The sequence below is a fragment of the Limulus polyphemus genome, unplaced genomic scaffold, assembly GCF_000517525.1.
Source record: "Limulus polyphemus unplaced genomic scaffold, Limulus_polyphemus-2.1.2 Scaffold205, whole genome shotgun sequence".
NCBI classification, from domain to species: Eukaryota; Metazoa; Arthropoda; class Merostomata; order Xiphosura; family Limulidae; genus Limulus; species Limulus polyphemus.
Window position 1 is genome coordinate 362,212 of NW_013665815.1, and position 21,479 is coordinate 383,690.

At 34.4% G+C, this 21,479-nt stretch overlaps 1 protein-coding gene across 1 annotated transcript in view; it reads right to left on the reverse strand.

Annotated features, from left to right (window-relative positions):
- Positions 1-11,728: 11,728 nt before the first annotated feature.
- Positions 11,729-21,479, reverse strand: part of LOC111085019 — an 84,050-nt gene continuing 74,299 nt past the window's right edge. The window contains exons 3-4 of the mRNA XM_022381967.1: positions 13,360-13,494; positions 11,729-11,830 (exon numbers count right to left, since the gene is read on the reverse strand). Coding sequence (XP_022237675.1) covers positions 11,729-11,830; positions 13,360-13,494 — 237 coding nt within the window. The remainder of the gene's footprint in view (positions 11,831-13,359; positions 13,495-21,479) is intronic.

The following is a 21,479-nucleotide window of genomic DNA, read 5'->3' on the forward strand; positions in this document are numbered from 1 at the left end:
TCTTCTTTCTTTTCAAAATCCTGCAAAGCAGTGAATTACATCAATTCACCAACAGGGGCGAACTGAAACTCTTTCAGTCACAAGGTGTCATAAAATTGAGTTTTATCATATAGGTCTTGTATAGTTTATCAGGCTGTGCGACAAGTAATGTAGTTTTATGCATTCTTGCCAAGACTATTAGACCATAACCAGCGCCTACACTTAACTAAAACACTGAAAACATTAAGCTATATTAAAAATAATACCATTGAAAAGATACATAAAAAAATATTTTCTTCATGATAACAACTACGGGAGGAAATAAAATATATTTTGTTTCTTTACAGTAAACAACTACGTACTGTGCTCTTAATAACTTATTTACATATATAAAGCACAAAAATCTTTGTGTCCGTCTGTCTGTCCTTTATCTAACTACTCCTAGGTCGCTGAACCAATCTCAACTAGATTTTGTGAGATGATAACTTGCAACAGGGGGCATGTTATTGGGGGTTCACAACCCCCTCTACCCCATTATTTCTGTTATTTAGTATTTTGTATCTTTGACATAAATTAACGTTAAATACTTTTATAGATGGCGCCACGTCCTTACATAATTTTTTTTTATTAAACTTGCTATAACACAACATAAACATAGTATAGGGGGAGTGCACACAAACGTCTTATATATATATTAGAGTGTGCGCTAGTAATCTCTATGGAGGAATGCAATGAAAAAAATGGCCGACACTATTGGAACACTACATAAACTCAGCTGAAGTTTCTACTCCAATAGTCACCATAAGGCTGATATGATAAGCCGTTTCTTGAGTTATACTAAATCCCTACTTTGACCCGTGACCTTTCAACTTCGGCCCATAATACACTCCAGCAGCCAATGACCGTCAATTAATTAATCACGTAAAACACTGTAAGCGTGTAACAGAAAGCACCCCTACCACTACTACATTGTCCACTACCTCTTCCTACAACGTCACCCTGACCATCGCACAGTGTATACCATGTTTTAAATATATACATATTGAATTCTTAAAGATTATGCAAAACTTTTGGTAAGGTAATAATTAATACTGCAATAATATGTTATATTATAAATAAATTGTGTGAAAGTTAGGATTTTTGTTTTATTTATCATAGCATCCACCCTGGACAAATGACGGGTGCATCAGTTTGTATGAAATAAATAGGTATCTTTACGTTTCTACAATCTGTTGGACTTAAACTAATATATTGCAAAAATAACAATTTTTATTTCCATAAGCAAAACAAAATCTGACACTATTCTGTAGAATGTTGATCGACAGCAGAAATATATATAGAGTAATTTTGAATTTGATGCTAATATTTTATAGTAATGATTGCTTTATGTTTCTAATTGTAATAGTTGACTTCATTGAAAGCTTCACTCCCTCTGTGTGTTTACTATCATTACAACGAGTTAATATATTCAGAAAACGAGAAAATGTAACACATTTGAGTACTACTTGTTTCTAAACACAGTCTATGTGTTCCATTACTTTCAATGTTATATTAAACTTAGTATAAGTTGAAAAAAGGAGGAAGATCAGATAAAGGGATTTGCGAAATTAAAGCGATAAAAAACAATGTTTAAAATGAAATTCATCAGGAATGATGTTGCAAAAACGAAGTTAATCATAAATAATCTTTCTGACAAACATTTAGCAGGAGTTGTTCTTACGAACAGTAATCGCTCGAAGTTTCCTTGCCAATTAACAATAACTTAAAATTTCTGATAAATCTTTAATCCATTAATTTTATTGTAATAGCTCTTTAGAACTTATAACCTCTTGCTTCACATTTCCTAATAACTCCATGATATCCACCATCTTGTCAATCCTCAGTTCTTAACTTTAGAACGAGGCCTTTCTACACAGGCTGGATTATAGCTATTTCAGTCAATAAACCAGATGTCGAAACACACTGCTACGACTAAACTTCTCTCACTTGAACTCAACGTTCTGTAATTTAGTTTTATGTTTTACATGTTTGATAGAAGACTGCGCGAACATTAAGAACATTTTGCGCTCTGTGTGTTTGTGTGTGTATAAACAAAGATTATTTGAAGTATCGAAGAAGGTTTTTCAATATATTCTACGCGTAACATGAAATAAATAAAAAATCCTGCGATACTGGTGTCTATGCAAGAGTTATTTTCTGTAGAAGGGGTTGTTGAACATCCATTTCACATGTCACATTTTTGAATTATTATTTACGACAATTTTATAACATCATTTTTATTCAGTCCTCGTTCTTTATTTCAGTACATAGAACTTAGGACTCTTCCAAATGAAATATAAAACTAAAGTAATGTATTAATGAAATTACAAACAATGAAATTATGCAACAATGAGAATTACAAAAGAAAAGATGGTTATATTGTGAACCGACTTCCGACCGATATTAAGTCAAACTCTGTGACCTGCAGGGGTGTGTAGGAGGTGGCTCAAGGTCACCTGTGAAATTCCTATTCTTATACACTTTAGAACAATGCATACAAAATAGTTTAGCAAAATTTAGCCGCACAGATAAAATAATATGTTAAAATTATGAGAACATACTGTGTTTGATAGGACATAGGAACTAAGGAAAAGTGCACCCTTCGGGTACGGTTCAGAATTTGCACCTTCTGTGTATCAATCAAAACCTTCGCCCTATTTGTATGGGTCAGAGTCTGCACTTTACGTGTATGGGTTAGAATCTGCACCTTATGTGTATGATTGAGAACCTGCACTCTATATGGATGAACCAGAATATCCACCCTCTGTGGATAGATTAGGATCTACACCTTCTGTGAGTAGGTCAGAATCTACACCCTCTGTGTGTGGGTTAGTATTTGCACCCTATATATATGAGTCAGAATTCGCACCATATATGGATGGATCAGAATCTGCACCCTATGTATATGGGTCAAAATATACACCTTTTGTGTATGGATTACAATCTACACCCTATAAGTATTGATCAAAATCTGCACCCTCTGTGTGTAGGGCAGAATTTGCACCTTCTGTGAGTGAGGTAGAATCTGTACCTTATATATATATTAGTCAGAAGCTTCACCCTACATGGATGGATTAGAATCTGCAACTTGTATGAGTGGGTCAGAATCTGCACCCTATGTATATGAGTCAGAAACTTCACCCTATATGGATGGATCAGAATCATTCTGTATATATTTTTTTCTCATTTCTCTCAAACTGTCCATTTCGGATTCAGAATCTGAAGGGTGTAAAAACAACATTTCAGATCTATCGCTTTCTCCCACAAGTCACTGTCCAAGAGGCCTTTCATACAATACTAGAAATATGAATTAGCCTGGACTATGAGAGACAAATATTTTTTGAAACACAATTTATAAATATGCAGTATAATACTTTAAAAGTTACGGTTTAAATGCCAAAGCAGGAGAAGCGTTAGAAACAAACAGGCCTAAAATTTTTGATAAAAGTCACGTAGACTGAAGATGTCGTTGTTTTTCTTCACATTCCTCTCAATTTTCTTTTTTTCTTTTTTCAGTACGAGGATAGCCAGAGGCCTCGGCAAATACATGCTGGAAAAATTGACTTATAGCTGTCGTTTATGCCGAATCTGGGTGATTTTAGAGATGAAAATAAAAGTAAACCACTCTGGTACTGCCTTTACTGCAATTTATATAAAATAAGTTCTATGTTTACATTTTCAGTTGCCTGAATAAAAAATCTTAACTTTACTAACCAGTTTCTATTAGACAAATTACATAATCTCTTCTGTGGCCACACGTACTCTTCACCTATTGCATAAATCCCACACCCGAGAAGGACAAAATCTGCACTTCAAATCTTTACACGCATCACTAAGAGATTATTCTGATGAGCATTAATCGCTTGAAGCGTCGTTCATAATTGGCAAATAAATTAATTTTGTTTTTCGTTTTTGATAAAGCTTTAATCGTTTAAGCCTACTCTGACGGTTTCTTTCTCCTGGAGAAAAACATGCCAACTTAAATGGATCACTGACCAGAGTAATGTTGCTTAACAGCAAAATATGCACAGTAAACTTAAATTCAATATGTTATAATCATTTTTGTTCTACGTTTTCTTAATTATAACTTCATTGATAGCTTTACTGTGAAATATGTAACTTTCTAATTTATAATTGTTTTAATTTTTTACTAAGAATTATTCTTGTTTCTACAGACTTGGCTTGGCCAAAATGTTTGCATACTGTTCAATATTGATGTTATTATATACATGCATGGAGTAGATATTAAGTAAATGCCCGAGTAGTAACACAGAAGGTAGCGTATGATCAGACAAAAATGTACGAGTTGTTATTCTGGTCTGTATAAGTTGTTATTATCATTTGTTCGTCAAAACACATGCATACACATCTGTTTTGTATAAGAGGGTGTGCTTTTGGTATAATATATTTCGAAACAGATCAACGCTTTGTTCAGACAATTTCTCTGCACTTGGTGTAGAATCATGCCTCGTCACGAGCCTGAAGTTATACGACGTCACGTTGTTCGACTGTCCGGAAATGGTATGAAGCAAATGAACATTGCCAGAACATTAGGATACTCTCAGTGTACTGTATCCAGAATCCTGAAACGTCATCGGACTACAGGAAACGTTGTTCCAGGAAAGTCTACTGGTAGACACCGAAAAACTACTTCCCGAGATGACCGTGTTTGTTAAGGTTAACATGTCAATGTCGAAAGAATTCTTGCAACACCTTACAACAGGAATGGCATGAACACATTCGTTCCAGGATATCCAGAAGAATAGTGAATAGGAGACTGGAAAATAAGGTTATTTTGCAAGGCAAGTTATCTGCAAACCGATATTAACCAGAACTCACCTCCGTCACCGTGTTACTTGGGCAAGACAGCATGCCAACTTATAGTTAGGACACTGGCGAAATGTCATCTTTTCGGATGAGCCCTATTTCTGGCTTGTTAAAGCCAATGGTAGGATTCGTGTTCGTCGTTTGCCTGGAGAACAGATGAAGGAAGGGTGTCTTTCCCACAAGGAACAGACAGAAGGTGGTGCAGCACATGTTTGGGGGGAAAATGTTCTTCATATCCTCCATGGAAACATCAGTGGCACCTCCTACAGGCATCACATAGAGACGACATTTCTGCCATATGCTAAGGCAAGGTTTGACAATAACTTTGTGTTCCAGGATGATAATGCCAGTACCCACAGTGCGCGTATTGTACAGGATTATCTAGACCAGAAGGATGTTACAAGATTGTCATGACCAGCAAAGTCATTTTGTTGGGCAAAATTGGACCGGGAAATTGCTAATCAGCTACTGTAGTTAAGTTGCAGCGCCTCCTAGTGACAAGTTGGAATGAAATCACGGTGGATTACATCAATAACCTCATTCACAGCATGCGGAGACTGTTAGAATACGAGGAGGACCAACCAAGTACTGACTGTTTAATATGAACTGATATAAGGTTACAGACGTTATTTATAATAATTTGATGTTATATTTTGTCATTGTATATGATTTGGTAAGGTTTTGTTGTGATAGGTGAAATGCTGAATTACACATCGTTTCGCAGGTGTCTGATAAAATTGTTTGCTGTTTTAAAATAGCCGTTAATGATGTCCATAGAACCTGTCTCGTTATATACCTTACATATGTAGATGTTTATTATACCATATATTTGTCAGCTTGACAGCGCTAAGTGTATTTGTATTCCATCTTAACAATGATCATCTATTTGTTACAAAATGTGCAAACATTTTGGCCAAGACTGTAAATTTTTTCTTTATACATATATATATTATAAAGTAGGCTAACACAAGTTCAAGAGTTCACTTTAAACATTTAAATAATATTGTTTATTATTAATAAGACCCTTGACAAAAAGTACCATAGTATCACATACAAACCTCAAATTTAAGAGTTCACTATATTTTAAACTATATATTTATTATACGAAAAATATCAAACTTTGTTATTATATGTTGCCAGGTTTTATTCAGCTATATGCTGGTATCTTGAATTTTCCAGATGCGAAGCTACTTCTGCAAGTGTCACGTGTGAGTGGGAAGACGGCCTTTCTCCCATGTTCCTGATTACGAGCGGTCAAGCTACAGCGAGTCGTACTGAGTTTTCTTATACTATGCGCATTATAACTTAAAAATCTGACTTTCATTATGGAAAGAATTGTTTCAAGAGAAACCGTGTGTTCTATTCATTTGCCTTCAGTCAGCCAGCTTTTCCTGAAATTGTGTGCTGTTTGTTTCTTAAAGTAGCTTTCTCTTCTTCCACTTAATTCGATTCTATTTACTTATTATTCTTCCTTTAGTTTTCTTTCTTCATCTTATTTTGTATGCAAAATATTTTTTGTAGATTAAAATTGTTCAATTCTCTAACACATCGTGTTCTTCAACAGCATAACGTATTGTTACGACAGCAGAAGTCACGTGATGCTAGTAGACGTCATGAGATTCTGGAAGGATCATGACTGTTCGCGGCAACTCTAGTCTTTTCTAGGCACCCTCTATTTTACTTTATAAGCCCGGCAAATAAAGCGGAGATATAATAGCAGATTGAAGAGAGATATAGACACAGATAATTGAGTCAAGTGAGCGGTAGTGACCGTAAGTAAAGTGCGTGAATCGTTGTGAATTATAGCGTGTGTTTATAAAAGTAGTTAACTTTAAAGTGACGGTGGAAATTCAGTGTATTACAAAGTTTATAACGAGAAAGAATAAACTAGTTTTAATTAAGAAAGAACTCGTATCGCCGAAGTTTCTTGGAAATAAATTTTACTGGAAATTATCAAACGACCAGAGACGTAACAGTATTTTTACGTTCACACTTGACAAGCAAACCAGAAAAAGAACGTCACATCTTGCTCATGAAGTAGGGGTGTCTGTTACGTTTGTGCAGAATATGTGTTGCATATGATGTAACGTTCCCAAACCATCTTGTGTAAATTGTGTGCACATGTGCTATCTATGTACGGACTATTATTAAAAAAACATCTTCGTCTGAAGCAAGATCAGTAGAAAGTATACATGTGTAGTTACAGCTATTTATGCTGACATCTGTAGCTAATACATATCGTTAGTAAGAGCCAATAATATAACAATTATGAATGATTCATGACCATTTTCAGGCGATATGATAACACATCTCACAACAGTTCCTCTGGTAACATCATTTTACAATATCTAGTCTTACTATAGCTTTAAGAGGTTAAAACTAAAACAAAAAGAATAGATTAAGTCAATCGAGTATCCAAAACTGCAGGGTTATGGCAGAAAACATCGATCTAACATTCGTCGCTTACTAAAAGTAATGTGATATTATGCTATTCTAGGCTTGTGTGGGTGACAGAGGCCGTCAACATTTATTTTAGTAATAACATTTCTTCCTGTCAGCCTAGAATTCCAATCACTGTAGTAGAAGATGAAACAGTAAATAAGAAATATAGAGATAAGTCTTCTTAAAATCGTATTTAACCCGGAAAGACAATAAAGCATGGAAATGGATGTTTACATATGATCCATTCATTAATATATATATATATATGTAAGAAGTAAGCCATATATGAAAAAGAAAAAAAATTGAGTAACAAAAAACGAGAGCGTATATTTAAAAAAAATTAGTGGAAGGAAAGACAGCATGGGAAATAACATAGTTTCAAAAAAATATCCATATTTTTATTGCTTCCATGTCAAATATTTCAAAATACAAATCACTTACTTTCGCTGCCCAGTGGCTTAGTGGTAGGTCTGAGGGCTTATAACACAAAATATCGGCTTTCGATACCTGTGGTGAACACAGAACAGATAGCCCATTGTGTAGCTTTGCGATTAACAACAAACAAAACACTTTCTCTCTCTCTATATATATATGTGTGTGTGTGTGTGTGTTAAAGCAAATTAATCTAATACTAGCGTCTAACCCAACAAAAATGACAGGGCAAGTATTACCGCCCCACCCCATTGTATACCCTAACCCCACAATTTTGCGAAATCAAGCTTGAAAGTGTAGTCGAGGCAGTCAAACATTGGTAAATAAATTCCTTTGTGAGCCAATCAAAACTAAGATTTAAATTTAAAAGAAAAATTTTGTTTAAATGTCTTTATGAAGAGTTTTTGTAAAATGGACTTATTTTTACATTCTCATGGAACGTGAAAAATAAAATGCATTTTATTTAAGATAATATTTAATAAAATGTTTAGAATAGTCAAGCTGTTTGTTATATTCACTGGCTTATGATAAAAATATTGGAAATCGTATATAAAACTTCTGAGCCCAAACTCCCCCGGTAGAACAACGGTCAGTTTACTGTCTTACAACGCTAAAATCCGGGTTTCGATTCCCTACGATGGACACAGCAGAGAGCTCAATGTGGCTTTGCTCTAAAACAAACAATCACTCAATCAAACTGAACCAAAAATATAGGGTTTATAGGGGAATCTTGCGCCAGAATATAAGGGAAATTGCCATCTTTTCGAAAGTACATTTATGACACCTTACCTCTTGTCGGTGTTCACTATAAATCATACCCATTGAAGTACCTTACAGAAGTATGCTCTTCACTTGCCATCTGATGGACTGTGCTCCAGGAATCGAACAAATCACCTGAAAATTTTATTCTTAATAAGTTCCTTGATAAAGCATAACATAACATCATATACAGAACATATTTAATACTATTGCTATAAAACAGATGTATTTCCGCTAATTACAAACCAAATGTCTGTACTACACAATTGTTACTTTTTAATCTAATATTTTAATCCTAATCCTAATTCAGTTGTAATTGAAATGCAACAAATGAATACAAATTTGTAATATTTAATACAAAATAAACAAATCAATATGACAAACATAACGCATTCAGTTATTGATGGATGTTTCTCTAACTCAGCAGTTCAGTTTTTAACTATTCTGAACTATTTCTTATGGCTACTTTGCCCTTCTTGGATGACCAACAGAGATGCCTATTTCTTTCCAGTCTTTGTTGTTTTTTCTGGCATTATTCAATTTTCTTTCTTCTTTTCTCAATTCTTCCTTATGCTCCTTCTAACATTCCTTATGCTACTTGTATGGCTACTTCATCCTTTGTCATGATTGCTTCACGCAACTTCGATGTGGCTTGTTACAAATGTTTTTATGCAATTCTGAAAGTGTTTCTGAATTCTCCTTCCTTTTCACTGACTTTCCTCTCTTCTGCTTTGAAAATTTGTTTTTCATGTCTTAAACCTCGTTTTGGTTGTTTTCAGATATTCGCGCGAAGCTATTCAAGGTAGTTCTCTCTCATTTTGAACTGATAGATAGACTAGAAGAAAGCAGCTAGTGAACAGGACCCACCACCAACTCTTGGATGCTACTTTTGTCTGACCGAATGGTGGGACTTGACACTCACCCTTATAACGCACTTTTGGCTTCAAATTGCAAAGTGCAATTTATATTTTTTCAGTAGCAGGGTGCAAACGGTTGTCACGCAGTTTCACAATCCGGGACGCTAACCATAAGGTCCAGCTCGACCATAAGCCTCTTTTTTTCTTCTAACTAATTTGGCATTTTATTGTGTTTGACTGTCTTTCATTTCTCTCTTGTTTTCAGTTGCCTCCTTTTCTTGCTTGATTCTTTGCTCATGTTGAGCATAAGCACTTCTGGCCATGTTTATTTTTCTTTTTTGTAAGCGCCAGAAACTGATACTCTCAATATTCAGCTCAGTTCTATGTGCTTATTTGCTGAAAGTAAACGTTTCACATCAGCATTTATACGTGCAAGTGTCAAGACAATTTTAATCATCTTGGGTAGGACTCTGTACTTTAGCTGTTTTGGTACTACTGAGCCAGAAAATTTTGCCATAGTGATGGGCATGCTTGGAAGTTCCCCATTAGATTTTATGTATTATTCAGTTTATATGTCAAGATTTATTTTGTATACAAACTATTCATCTGTTCAAGCTGTCTCCTCACTTTCTGATGCAACATGAGGCACCTTGACAGTAAGTCGTCGTATGGCACTTGTGCTACTGTCCCTTTCCCTCACTAATGAATGTGAATATTAAACATCCCAAAGCAGCTGACTTTTAAGTTGTATGTGTCCTACCATATAATCACAGATAATCATGTTTCTCAAGTTAGAAGTTCCTCATATTCTTCAGCAACAAAGCCTGTTGTTGGTTTGGAGCCTTTGTCATCTCTCTTGCTGTGACTCCGACTTCCATTTGTGAGTCAAAGAGATTTTTCAGTATAGCCAATATCAGATAAGCAGCGTTCTGTCTTATTATCAATTTTACCTGCTTTCATAAGCCTTCCCAAAATAATGCAAAGCTTTCATCTAAGAGCAGATGAGTGGTGGAAATTCTTTTTTGTAAGCAGTGTCAGGAACTTCTCGAAAACTAGAGCAACTGAAAGTTAAAAATCTTATCTCTTTCAAAATGTTCACATTATTAATTTTTAAACAGAAGCCGATGTATTGTCCATTTCTTTCCAATTGCTTCTTTTCAGCATTGACTTTGAGAGAATTTGGCAGTATATTGTGGAAATACTCCTTGCTCACATCCCGCTTCCCTTGAACATGTTTCATTGAAGGAAGCAATATTAACAATTTTCTTGACACATGTCTTAGGAACAGACTTTCATCTATTACATACTCAAGCTATAGATCTATGAAGTCTTCTTTTCAGCATGAGAGTTGATTAAAGAACTGATGCACGTTGAAAGTCAAATTCTCTGTTTTTAGTCCATATATATTAAAACTTGCTCAGAATGCGTTGTAGACAACTTGATGGTTACATGGTTGAAATTACGATAGTCTAGATAATCCTGTGGCTGTGAGAGCAATGTGAACTTTTTGCGCATGGTCATATTTACATTACAGCAATCTGATGATAAACTGAAGAGGTGCTCTAGTAGCATTCTAGTATCTAAAGTATTTCCCAAGTCTAAGAGATAGTCTGCAACCATTTTTTGCTTTGCCCCAAACCATGCCATTCAAAAATTAGGTCTTCGGTAGGTCAGTGGTAAGTTTTCGAACTTACACATTTAAAATACGGGTTTTAATTCCCCGCGATGTAAAGAGTGCAGATGGCCTATTATGTAATTTTGCACTAAAACAACAACAACATCAAGTACTTAACTTTTACTTCATTAACACTTGGACTCCAATAGCGAATATGGACACACGTTTGTCTTTTAACCTGGGCATAACCCAAGTTTTGATCAGTCCCTTCTTCTACAATCTGCTCAACAGGAAGAGGCCAATTCCATCAGATAATTTGTAACCCACTTTAGAGATACCAAGAATAAAGTTTCCTGCTATAGATCATTTAAAAATCCTCTCAAACAACTTGCTCAGTCTATCACAATTATCGAAAGGAAAAGTTACTTGCAGCAACTTTGTAACACCATACGATTTCTGCCTCTTTCATCCAGTCATGGAGTAATAGTGACATTAAAATCTCGATATTATTTTCAGTCATTTTCTCTTCCTGTTTACTCTCTTGGTGGTTTGATGATACATCGTTTTTATCTTCTTGTACCACCTGTGTCTTCTGACCTAATTTAAGGAAGCGAAACCTAGTCTGGGTTATTTATCTGTGCTTTAATGGTATTGCATTTCTGTCTGATATGACTAATTCCATAGTTGTAAATGGCAAAGTTATTATAACATAATATGCACTGTAAATTTGTTGGCTTCCCTAGAATTTTTGTACATCACATTCGTATTTCAACTCATTTCATTTTTCCTCCTTTAGTCTTGACAAATTGTATGTCCTTTGGGCAAGATGACGTCTTCCTTTGGGGTTGGTTATGTATGTTGATGACTTGGAACACACTACCTGAAATTTACCAGCTGTTAGACAACAAACAAGCATTTACTATTATTAGGTGATGTAATTTTACAAAGACTAAAAGTCAAAAGTTACTTCAGAAACCACCACCGTTTTCCATACACCAATATCTACAAGAAAAACTGGAAATATGTAAAAAGCGTAGTATTTATGATAGCATAGGATAAGCAACATCATGCTACTATTTTACTCATAAAATCTGCAGTGACAGACAAAAGGTCCTCAGTTTCTAAGTTAGTTTTCATCGAGATTACTAATACTTCCATAAAATACCCGCGTTCTGCTACGGGGGTTTAAAGGTCCTTTTACGATAACAAGACCCCAGTGTACTGATCAGTTTTCCCCATTATCCACAATTACTCTTATAGCTACCCAAAGAAGGGTCCATATCTGAAAAATAAATCCGTTAGACAATTGCCCGAAGTATCTGAGAACGTATACCAAGTTTGGTCTCGCTAGCTTGAAAATCGTCGTTGTTTGGTCGTGATTTCGGTCATGAGACCTGGAAGAGTCAGGTATACACTGGACCTCTTCCTCCCTCCATGGCGTGGATATCAGTGCTTGTGTAATAGAATATTCTTCCATACTCTATAGTCGATATTACCAGTAGCTACGAAAATCCAATTTCTAAACATGCAGCCATACACACACAAATGGTCCTTTTCCGGCCATGTTCATAAATGAAAAACAGATTTTTTTTTCCTTTTTTATGAGCAACTATATTCCCTCCAATTAATTGTTCGAACGCAAAGTCTCACTTTTGAAAGCAATTGCACATAAACTACACTGATAACTTTAATTTCACGTAAAAAGACATTTTAAAATATAAATAACTGTAGATCTAACTGCTGGTTTTCCTAGTATTAGGTGGCCATTGATGTATGAAACTTATAAGATTTAATGGTTAGAGGTACTTAACTGTATGTAAATTATGTATTGTAAAGTTTTCCAACGTTCTTAGTAATTCAATTTTGTTTAAATGTTTCTTGAAATAAGCTAGTTATCTATATGATAGTCTGTCTGATACCATAAGGATGTCTACGTAATTGTGTAAAAATGTTGAATTGGTGGTTCTTTAATGAGTATTGAATTTTGAAGTGTCTGTAATTTTGTTATGTGTGGTTTTGCGATATTTAACCATGCAGGACAGGTATACTCTACCACTGAACATAAGTATGTTTTAATAAGAGTGTCGAACTCTTCCATATAGCTAGCTTGAGAGCGAAAACAATTTCAAATATTACGCTTCAAGATCCCTGGGGAAGGAGCAGGAACACAACAAAATCAGATGTCAGATTTAAGTTCAACGATCCCTGTAAACTTCCTCCAAGACCCTCCTCATGCCTAGGTGAACTTACACGGACATTTATACATCATTAATAAGTGGCTACACCACACGGATAGGGCTACCACCACTCCCTGACCGCCCCGAATCCGCCTACTACCTCCAAAACAAATTAACACAACATGAAACAACATACGATTTTTTTCGAAAAAATAAAGAGACCAGGACTTACCAAAACATTGCTTGGCTCTATGGTCAGATTTCTGGTATAACAACACAGTCCAATTGATAAATTTCCCTCTTCAAATTGCAAGTTCTGAGCACATTCTTCTGTATGGCACTGAATGCTTGAAATTACACTTAAAAACTGAAAGAATAATATTGCTTTATTCACAGTAATGCTTGAAGTTAACTACATTTAGCCCAAAATATAGGGGCAACAACAAAACTACAGAATACTGAGGTATTCAGATATATATATATATATATATGAAATATAGGAAAAGCCTTTAAAATAAATGAAAATATAGGAATATAAAGACGACGGGAAATAATTTTGCTTCTCATTTGCCAGTATGGCTTCTGTAAATTTACTTTTGATCTTAAACTATCAATTTGTTTTAAATATAAAAAATCAGTGCAAACTGTACAAATTAGAAAATATAAACAATTCGATAAACGCTTAATAATAAAAGCCTTAAAATCCGTTCCTTCTCGGTTAATATTTCTTTCTTTAAAAATTAATAGGTACCCATCGCCTAAAGATCTCTAATAAATTTCCTTTGACATTGCTGCAGCGCCATCTTTTTCTTAAATTTTCTTTCGCTTCACGTGAAATATCTAATAAAAAATAGTCCAGCCTATCACTTCATAATTAGAAACAGCTATCCACGGATAATCCTTTTGTTGGTTTTCACGAAGTTTTTAAAACAAATGAAGAAATAATTTGCTACCGTAAAAGGTACAAAAATCTAATTAACGTTCTAATGGCCATTAACTAAGTGTCTTTCGTTATTTGAAATTCATCAGCGTTTTTTATAGAGCTAAATAAATCTAACTTTTATTTTCCACTTGAACATTTTCAGTCTAAGCTAATATTTTATCTATTGAATTCTTCAGTAACTGAATCAAAGAATGAAAACACAAATATTATGCATAGAGTGATTTTCAACGCCTCAGTTACCCCGGTAAGTCAACAGTAAGTTTACGTACTTACAACGCCAACATCCGGGGTTCGATTCTCCACGGAAAACAGTGCGCAGATATCCCATTGTAATGTTTGGCATTGAAAAAAAAAGGAATGCAAAAATAGTAACTAAATAGACAAATCAGTGACTTTGACTCAAATGCAATCAATAATATATAATAATCCCAAATTTAAGCTTCAATATTTCAATGTGTTCAAATGTTATTGTGTTCATTCACAAAATGCCATTTTAGATACTAAATATAAAGTGGGTGGTAAGATAACGAAGCTACATTTAAAATATTTACAGTATCATGTTGATGCTTGCGAAGGTATTTCTCTCTTTGTTTCTATGATAAACAGTTTATGTTTTCTTCGTTTCCATGGCAACGATGGATTAACGAGACCGGCATACAAAAAGTGCTATGATGATTTTGATTTTATTGATTTTATAATATTCACATCATTGAGTTGTGAAATTTTCCACACATTTGACGTTTCGTTAAATTGTGTTCATTCGCAGAAATCGTTGAAATGCAGATTTCTTAGGGAATATATCTGACGAAAAACGGCAAACATCGCTGTTCTTCTTTCAGCACTGTCAGAAAGGCCCAGAAAATGGTGCTTTTAGAGAAGGCATTGCGTGGCTTTAGTAAATACAGAGTGACGTGTTGCTTATAAAACCAGTTATCCTTTCAATTTTTCCAATAAAAAAACGCACTTGGTGTTAATGCAACCCTGTTCTCGGATAGCTTTATGCGTTAATGCACATCGTAATTCAAGAACAACAAGAATAACAACTTAAAAAATCCTTCCTCTTACGCCTGATTACCGGAGCTACATAGGGAACTCTTCGTAACAAACTATGTTACTTTCATTGTAATATAATACTGAAAAAAGGCTTAAGAACGTAAATAGCTTATCACGTCATATAAATAACTGAATTCGAAATTGAGAGTATAGGCTTGCTCAAAACTTTTGCCAAAGTAGTTGCCTTTCAACTGCATTTATTTTAGCAACAACGAAGAGTTTTTCTTTTTCTACTGTAAGATAGTTTTACTTCAAATAAATTTATATCATTCAATTCAGATCTTGCACTAAACATGTAAGCTAACCTAATGTTTGTTTGTTTGTAATTAAGCACAAAGCTACACCATGGGCTATCTGTGCTTTTCCCACCAGGGGAGTCCGCAGACATTCCGCTGTTCCACTTGGGCTAACGTAATGCGTTTGAAAGCGAAGACATTGATCACTGAATTTTTGACAAGGTACTTATAATAATAACAGCTGTTGATTATGTCTATGAACATCCAATGGTAACTAAGTGTGTTTTTGTGTACTTTGTTATAGCAAAACCACATCGAGCTATCTGCTGTTCCCACCGAGAGGAATCGAACCCCTGATTTTAGCGTTGTAAATCCGAAGACTTACCATTGTCCCACTGGGGACACGGTGAACAAACGCTTACTAGTATAGTTTTCTATTAATTTTGAATTATCTATAATTTCTTCAAATAAAATATGTTACATGAAAATCAAAGAAACTTTGAAAGGCATAAGTCTGCTTAAACGCTATTGGCCAATCACAGTTAAACAGATGTTGTCCTCAACTGAAGCAATAAACGTGATTTGTTTTTGTTTCTTGCATAATTGTCTTTTCCATCAGATAATTAATAAATAACGTATATATTTATTTTCAAGGACGTGCCATTTTGTTCCGTTCCACCTTATCTTATCCAAAATAATCCTCACTAGCAGAGGCATCAGTAAATCTCATACCTACTTCGTCGTATTCTTTCTGTGTCTGTTGTCTGTTCCATTGGTAACACAGATGGCGGATTTTAAGTAGCACCTGAAACTCATCTTACGATAATAAACAAAACTGAAACCGGTTATGAGCGGATCCGTTGCGAATCAATAGAGGTTTAGTATCCGCCCATGCCTAACCCCTGGAAATGTACAATCGATACGAAATTACCAGGATAAAGAGCAGTGTCAGGAAAATTTCGCAGGTGTTTCGGTGAAAATACGTAATCAAACAAAGGCTCCTGAAGAGACGGAGATAATGAAACAAAATTAATTTCCAACAGCGATAAAATATCTTTGTTTGAAGGTGATTCAGGATTACTAGTAAAAAGTTATATAAAACAGCGCAGACGGATATGTAACCCACAAAAAACACACACATATATATATATTCCTCAGGCATCGAAAACAAAGGGGTGGGGACAAAGTTGGAAGTGAATCAAGCTTATCAGAACAGTGTCACCAGTAGAAACTAGGGAGTCGAAAGTATGCTCCTCCGGAAAAAATGTTCAATTAAAAAGAAAGTTTCGGCCTATTTTGAAGTACTGAGAGTCAAGATGTAATGAAAACAAAGGGAGGAAAATAGACAAAAGCAAAACTTACGTGAGAATAGACTGTATAGTGAACAGCCTACTTGACCTTCTCGATATTACCTTCATTTCTTCATCTTATCTTTTCGACTCTTTTATCTCCAGCTACCAAATTCATTTTAGAATCTTTATCTGTTTATAGCGAGTCATTATTTTCGATTAGAAACTAAGTTCAAGCTGTAGAAATCGCAAATCTATCGACATATATAGGGAAGGGGGTCGAAGTGGGTGTGGGATCCCCATATATTGGACGGGGAGATTCTGAGGACTATGCATTTATGGACAGACAATAGATATGTGTATACATAAAAGTGCGTTCAACGTAAAATATTTACCAATCATAAATCGAATATATCAGTAGAATATGACTTCCAAGAATAATAAAAAATTGAAGTACTCTATTGTTTTACGACGTAAAAACAACAACAACAGAAGTACATGAAGTCGCAATATTTATGGGCTTTTTAAGTCCGCTTTAACTCACCTTATAATAACTTAACTTAGGTATGTGCGTTAAATTATGGAATTACGCCTAATTTATTATTCAGTATTATACTATAGAATAATTATAAATATATTACAGATTTATTTTATTTTCACGAAAGGTTAAATAGAAAAGATGATCTGTGACGTAAAGCTCTAATTCATTCTTTGATTCGCAGCTCCCTCTGTTGGGGATTGCAGTTTTGCCTGTTCAAGGGTCATCAGCACACCTCGGGCCAGCAAACCAAAAAATAAAAGGACTCAAAAAACCCAAAATTAGTATATACACATTACCATTGTAAGAGGCCTAACTGCATTTCTTTGGTTTGCTAACCCAAGGTGTACTGATGAGCCTTGTACAGACAAAACTGCAGTCCACAGAAGAGAGTACAACCAATCAAGAAATGAATTAGGCTTATTTATCCCAGATTATATTTTCAATTTTTACGTTTAGCGAGAAAAAGATAAATCTGTAAGACGTTACACTCCCATATAAAGTTTTTAAAAATCACACTGAAAGTCCCCCTGAGTGTTTTAAACGTTTGTATCAATGTATATAACATATGATTACCTTAAAGATTATTTGTTTGTTTGTTTTTAATTATGCACAGAACTACACAAGGGCTGTCTGTGCTCTGCCCACCACGGGTATTGAAACCCGGTTTCTGGCGTTGTAAGTCCACAAACATTCCGCTGTGCCACTGGGGGGGGGGGCTACCTTAAAGAAGCGTTATTTCTTTCGTTTCCCATTTTGGGAATATTGCCTGTTTGCTTGTTTATAACGCAAAGCAATACTATGGGCTATTTGTGCTCTGTCCACCGCGGAGAATCGAACCCGAATTTTATCGTTGTAAGTCCCTAAACTTACCGCTGACTCACCAGGGGACTTTTGTAAATATAAATATAATAAAAAATAGTTATTTACAAAACATATTTTATCAAAAGGTTAAATCATCATTTCATTTAGAAAACAGTAGAATATATAAAACTTGGAAGTTAGAAAATATAATTTATGGTTATTAATCCATTTCTTTAATTAAGTTAATTAACTTCCTCCTTTATTTTTCTACATATTAATATTCTTTCAATTAAAGTTTAGTACTAAAAAGTTACTTATAAAGACATTTAATTGTAGTTGGGTATTGTGTTTCTTAGGTTGGTCATTGACTGTAAAGCAACTCTTAATGTTGCGACAAATAATATCTTCTCAACGGCCTGGCTCAACTCGCAATCTAAGTAACCCAAGAGTTGGCGGGGTGAGTGGTGTTGACTAGCTGTCTTCTCTCTAGTCAACCACTGCTGAATTAGGGACGACTAACGCAGATAGCCCTCGTGTAGCTTTGTGCAAAATTCCAAACAAACCTTCTCAACAAATGAACTAAACAGCAAATCAAGATTTAGAACTGCTGACCAGAAGGTGTCTATCCGACCAAAAGGTATCCATCCGATCAGAAGGTATCCATCCGATTTATACAGACGTATATGTATATCGTAGCTAGTAATATATTTTTATTTCTAGCAGAATTGTATTTTAAGAATAAGTTTACATGCTTTACACCATTAATTATAGTTTGTAGTTGCTCATTGAACATTGGTTGTGCGTGTGTCTTTTTTTTCTTCTTTTTCACATGTCACGGATGTAAAACAAGATACTACTAAACTTACAAAGTTTCTAATATGTATATTTATTCTGAATACAGACGGTTTGTGTTTTGTTCTAAAGCATCATGGGGAACGGAAGCCTGGATTTGAAAGATGCAAGTCAGTAAACATTCCACTGATGCACTGGGGAGTACATTGCAATTTCTAATGCACGTCATAGATAGATGTGAATCATTATCGTCAGCTTTAGTCAAATTATTAAAACAAAGGTAAGTAAATATCACTTCTTCGACTACAACTTAGAATAAAACCTTGGACTTACCTTTAGGCATGAAAGACAACTGTTTTGAAATAAAAATAAAATTAGGTTGAATAAATATTAACACCTATAAAATAGTTCACAAATACTGAATGAAAGACATGAAAATGCATTGGAATCGTTGTATTGATACATGTGCGCATGTTAACTAAAGAGTCACGTGAGTTACTCAGTCTGACTGTTTATTGGACCATAGGAAGTGAGATTACTAAGGAAACTGGCGTAAGGCCTCATCAGTAGCGGTGTGTGACACACAAGTGATGTTAGTTTTACTAGAAACTTGTATAGGACTAGTCAAGAAAGATTTGTTGGAAATTATTATCATTTTTATTGTGATGTAATTTGTTATCTGTTGTCTTAGGAATTAAAGTAAAAGAAGGCATTTTATATTTAGAGTTTGCGCGCAAAGCTGCAAAAGGGATATCTGTGCAAAGAAGTCTATAATTTTGATGCTTGTTTTATCTGTTTTTGAATTTTGCGCAAAATTCCTCGAGGGATATCTTCGTTAGTCGTCCCTAATTTAGAAGTGATAGGCTAGAAGGAAGGCAACTAGTAAAAACCACCCACAGCCAACTCTTGGGCTGCTCTTTACCAACGAAAAATTTGTTTACCTGTCTCGTTATAACGCTCTCAATGCTGAAAGGGCGAGCATGTGCAGTAAAAGGGATTCGAGCTCGTGAGTCAAGCCCTATAACTATGCACTGATAAACTAAAGGGAAGGCGCTTAGTCAGCTGCACTCACCGCCAATTCTTTGGCTACTATTGTTTGACCGTTACTATTGTTGTGCAACCACGGTCCCAAAGTGTGGAGCACGTGTTTTTGGCAACGGGATTCGAACGTTTGTGTTTGTTTAGTTAAAATATCTTATTTTCTCTTGCTTGCAATCTTTTTGGAAGTAATCATAGCCTAATTAGAGAGTTTTAATACATCTTCACACGTTTCCAGTTGGTAAGAAAACAACCTCAGAAACTGAAAATTTCATTATATTATAACTCATTGTAATGAGATGAGCATTAAAGAAGTTGTTTGTTTTTAAACCTGTAATACAATTTACTTAAAAAGACATATTAAAAACCTTTTAAGGATTACTGACTTAAAAAATGTCGACAAAGAGAAGAGAAGGATTTTTTAATCGCAAGAAATTTGAAAATGATCTACGTTGCAATGGTTACCTCCAGTAAAAACAAATGCATGAAATGGTCTAATAAATAAATTATTTTGTAATAGTTTAAATCCATCTTGAAATTGTATTTGTTATAAAATATTTGTTCAAATGTTATAGACCCCGAAAAGGCAAATTATTATTATATGCAAATTTATATAATAATTTACCAAAACTTCATGTTAGAAGTATTTGTATTTTCCTGGTTCTGGTAAATTTAATTATTGTAGATTTTCTAAGTCTCATTAGTTACAAACATTTTATTTTGACATTCGAAGATTGTGGTATAAAATATTGTATTGAATTATTTAATACCCGTTTCAACAATTCTTAAACATTCAGGTTTGGTTTATATATATATATATATATATATAAACTTACTAACAATTGCAACTTCCATGGTTTTAAAACTATTATTGGATGATGTTATAAGTTCAAAAACACTATTGATTTGTTTTTCATTTTAAGTGTTAACTTATTTTTTAATTTATTCTACTTAATTATGTAAGTTGTTATTAATAACTCAATGGATTTTGTATATTTGTAAAACTTGAAATTATTTTACAGACGTTTATATTCGAACATGAATTATAAAGCTTATAACTTGCTGTTTCAGATATTCTTTTTTGTAGGATAGTTTATCAATGCTTCAAAACCTGTTCAACAAGCTACAATTAAGAACTTGTTTATTATTTTCATGTCTATCTTCTTCTTGAAAGTTATTGCTTACCAACCCCTTATACACGTTTTTAAAGCAAAACATTTGTGTTAAATTTAGAGTTTAAAAGAAGAAGAGTATAAAGCAAGATTTTTCTACAATTATTCGGTGATTTCTCTAACAAACAGATCAAACACAGTATCATTGCATACACAGAACAAGATACATAGTAGATAAGTAGATAATTAGGTACAGTAAATAGTACCTTAAAAGCAAGTTGTCCCTACTGAATCGTCGTGAGAAGTTAGATTATCGGAAAAAATAACTGTATCCTGGAAGAAAAATTTTCAGAATGAAGCAAGGAAAAGAACCAGGTGATGTGAACAATATATACTCTGAAAAATGGTTGTCCCTAATGAAACAGGGACAGAAATTAGGCAGTGTGAACAGTTAATATTGTTACGTATCTCCTTGTTTGATAATTTCCCGTAAAAATTCTTTCCGAGAAACTTCAGCGATACAAGTCTTTTCTTAATTAAAACTAGT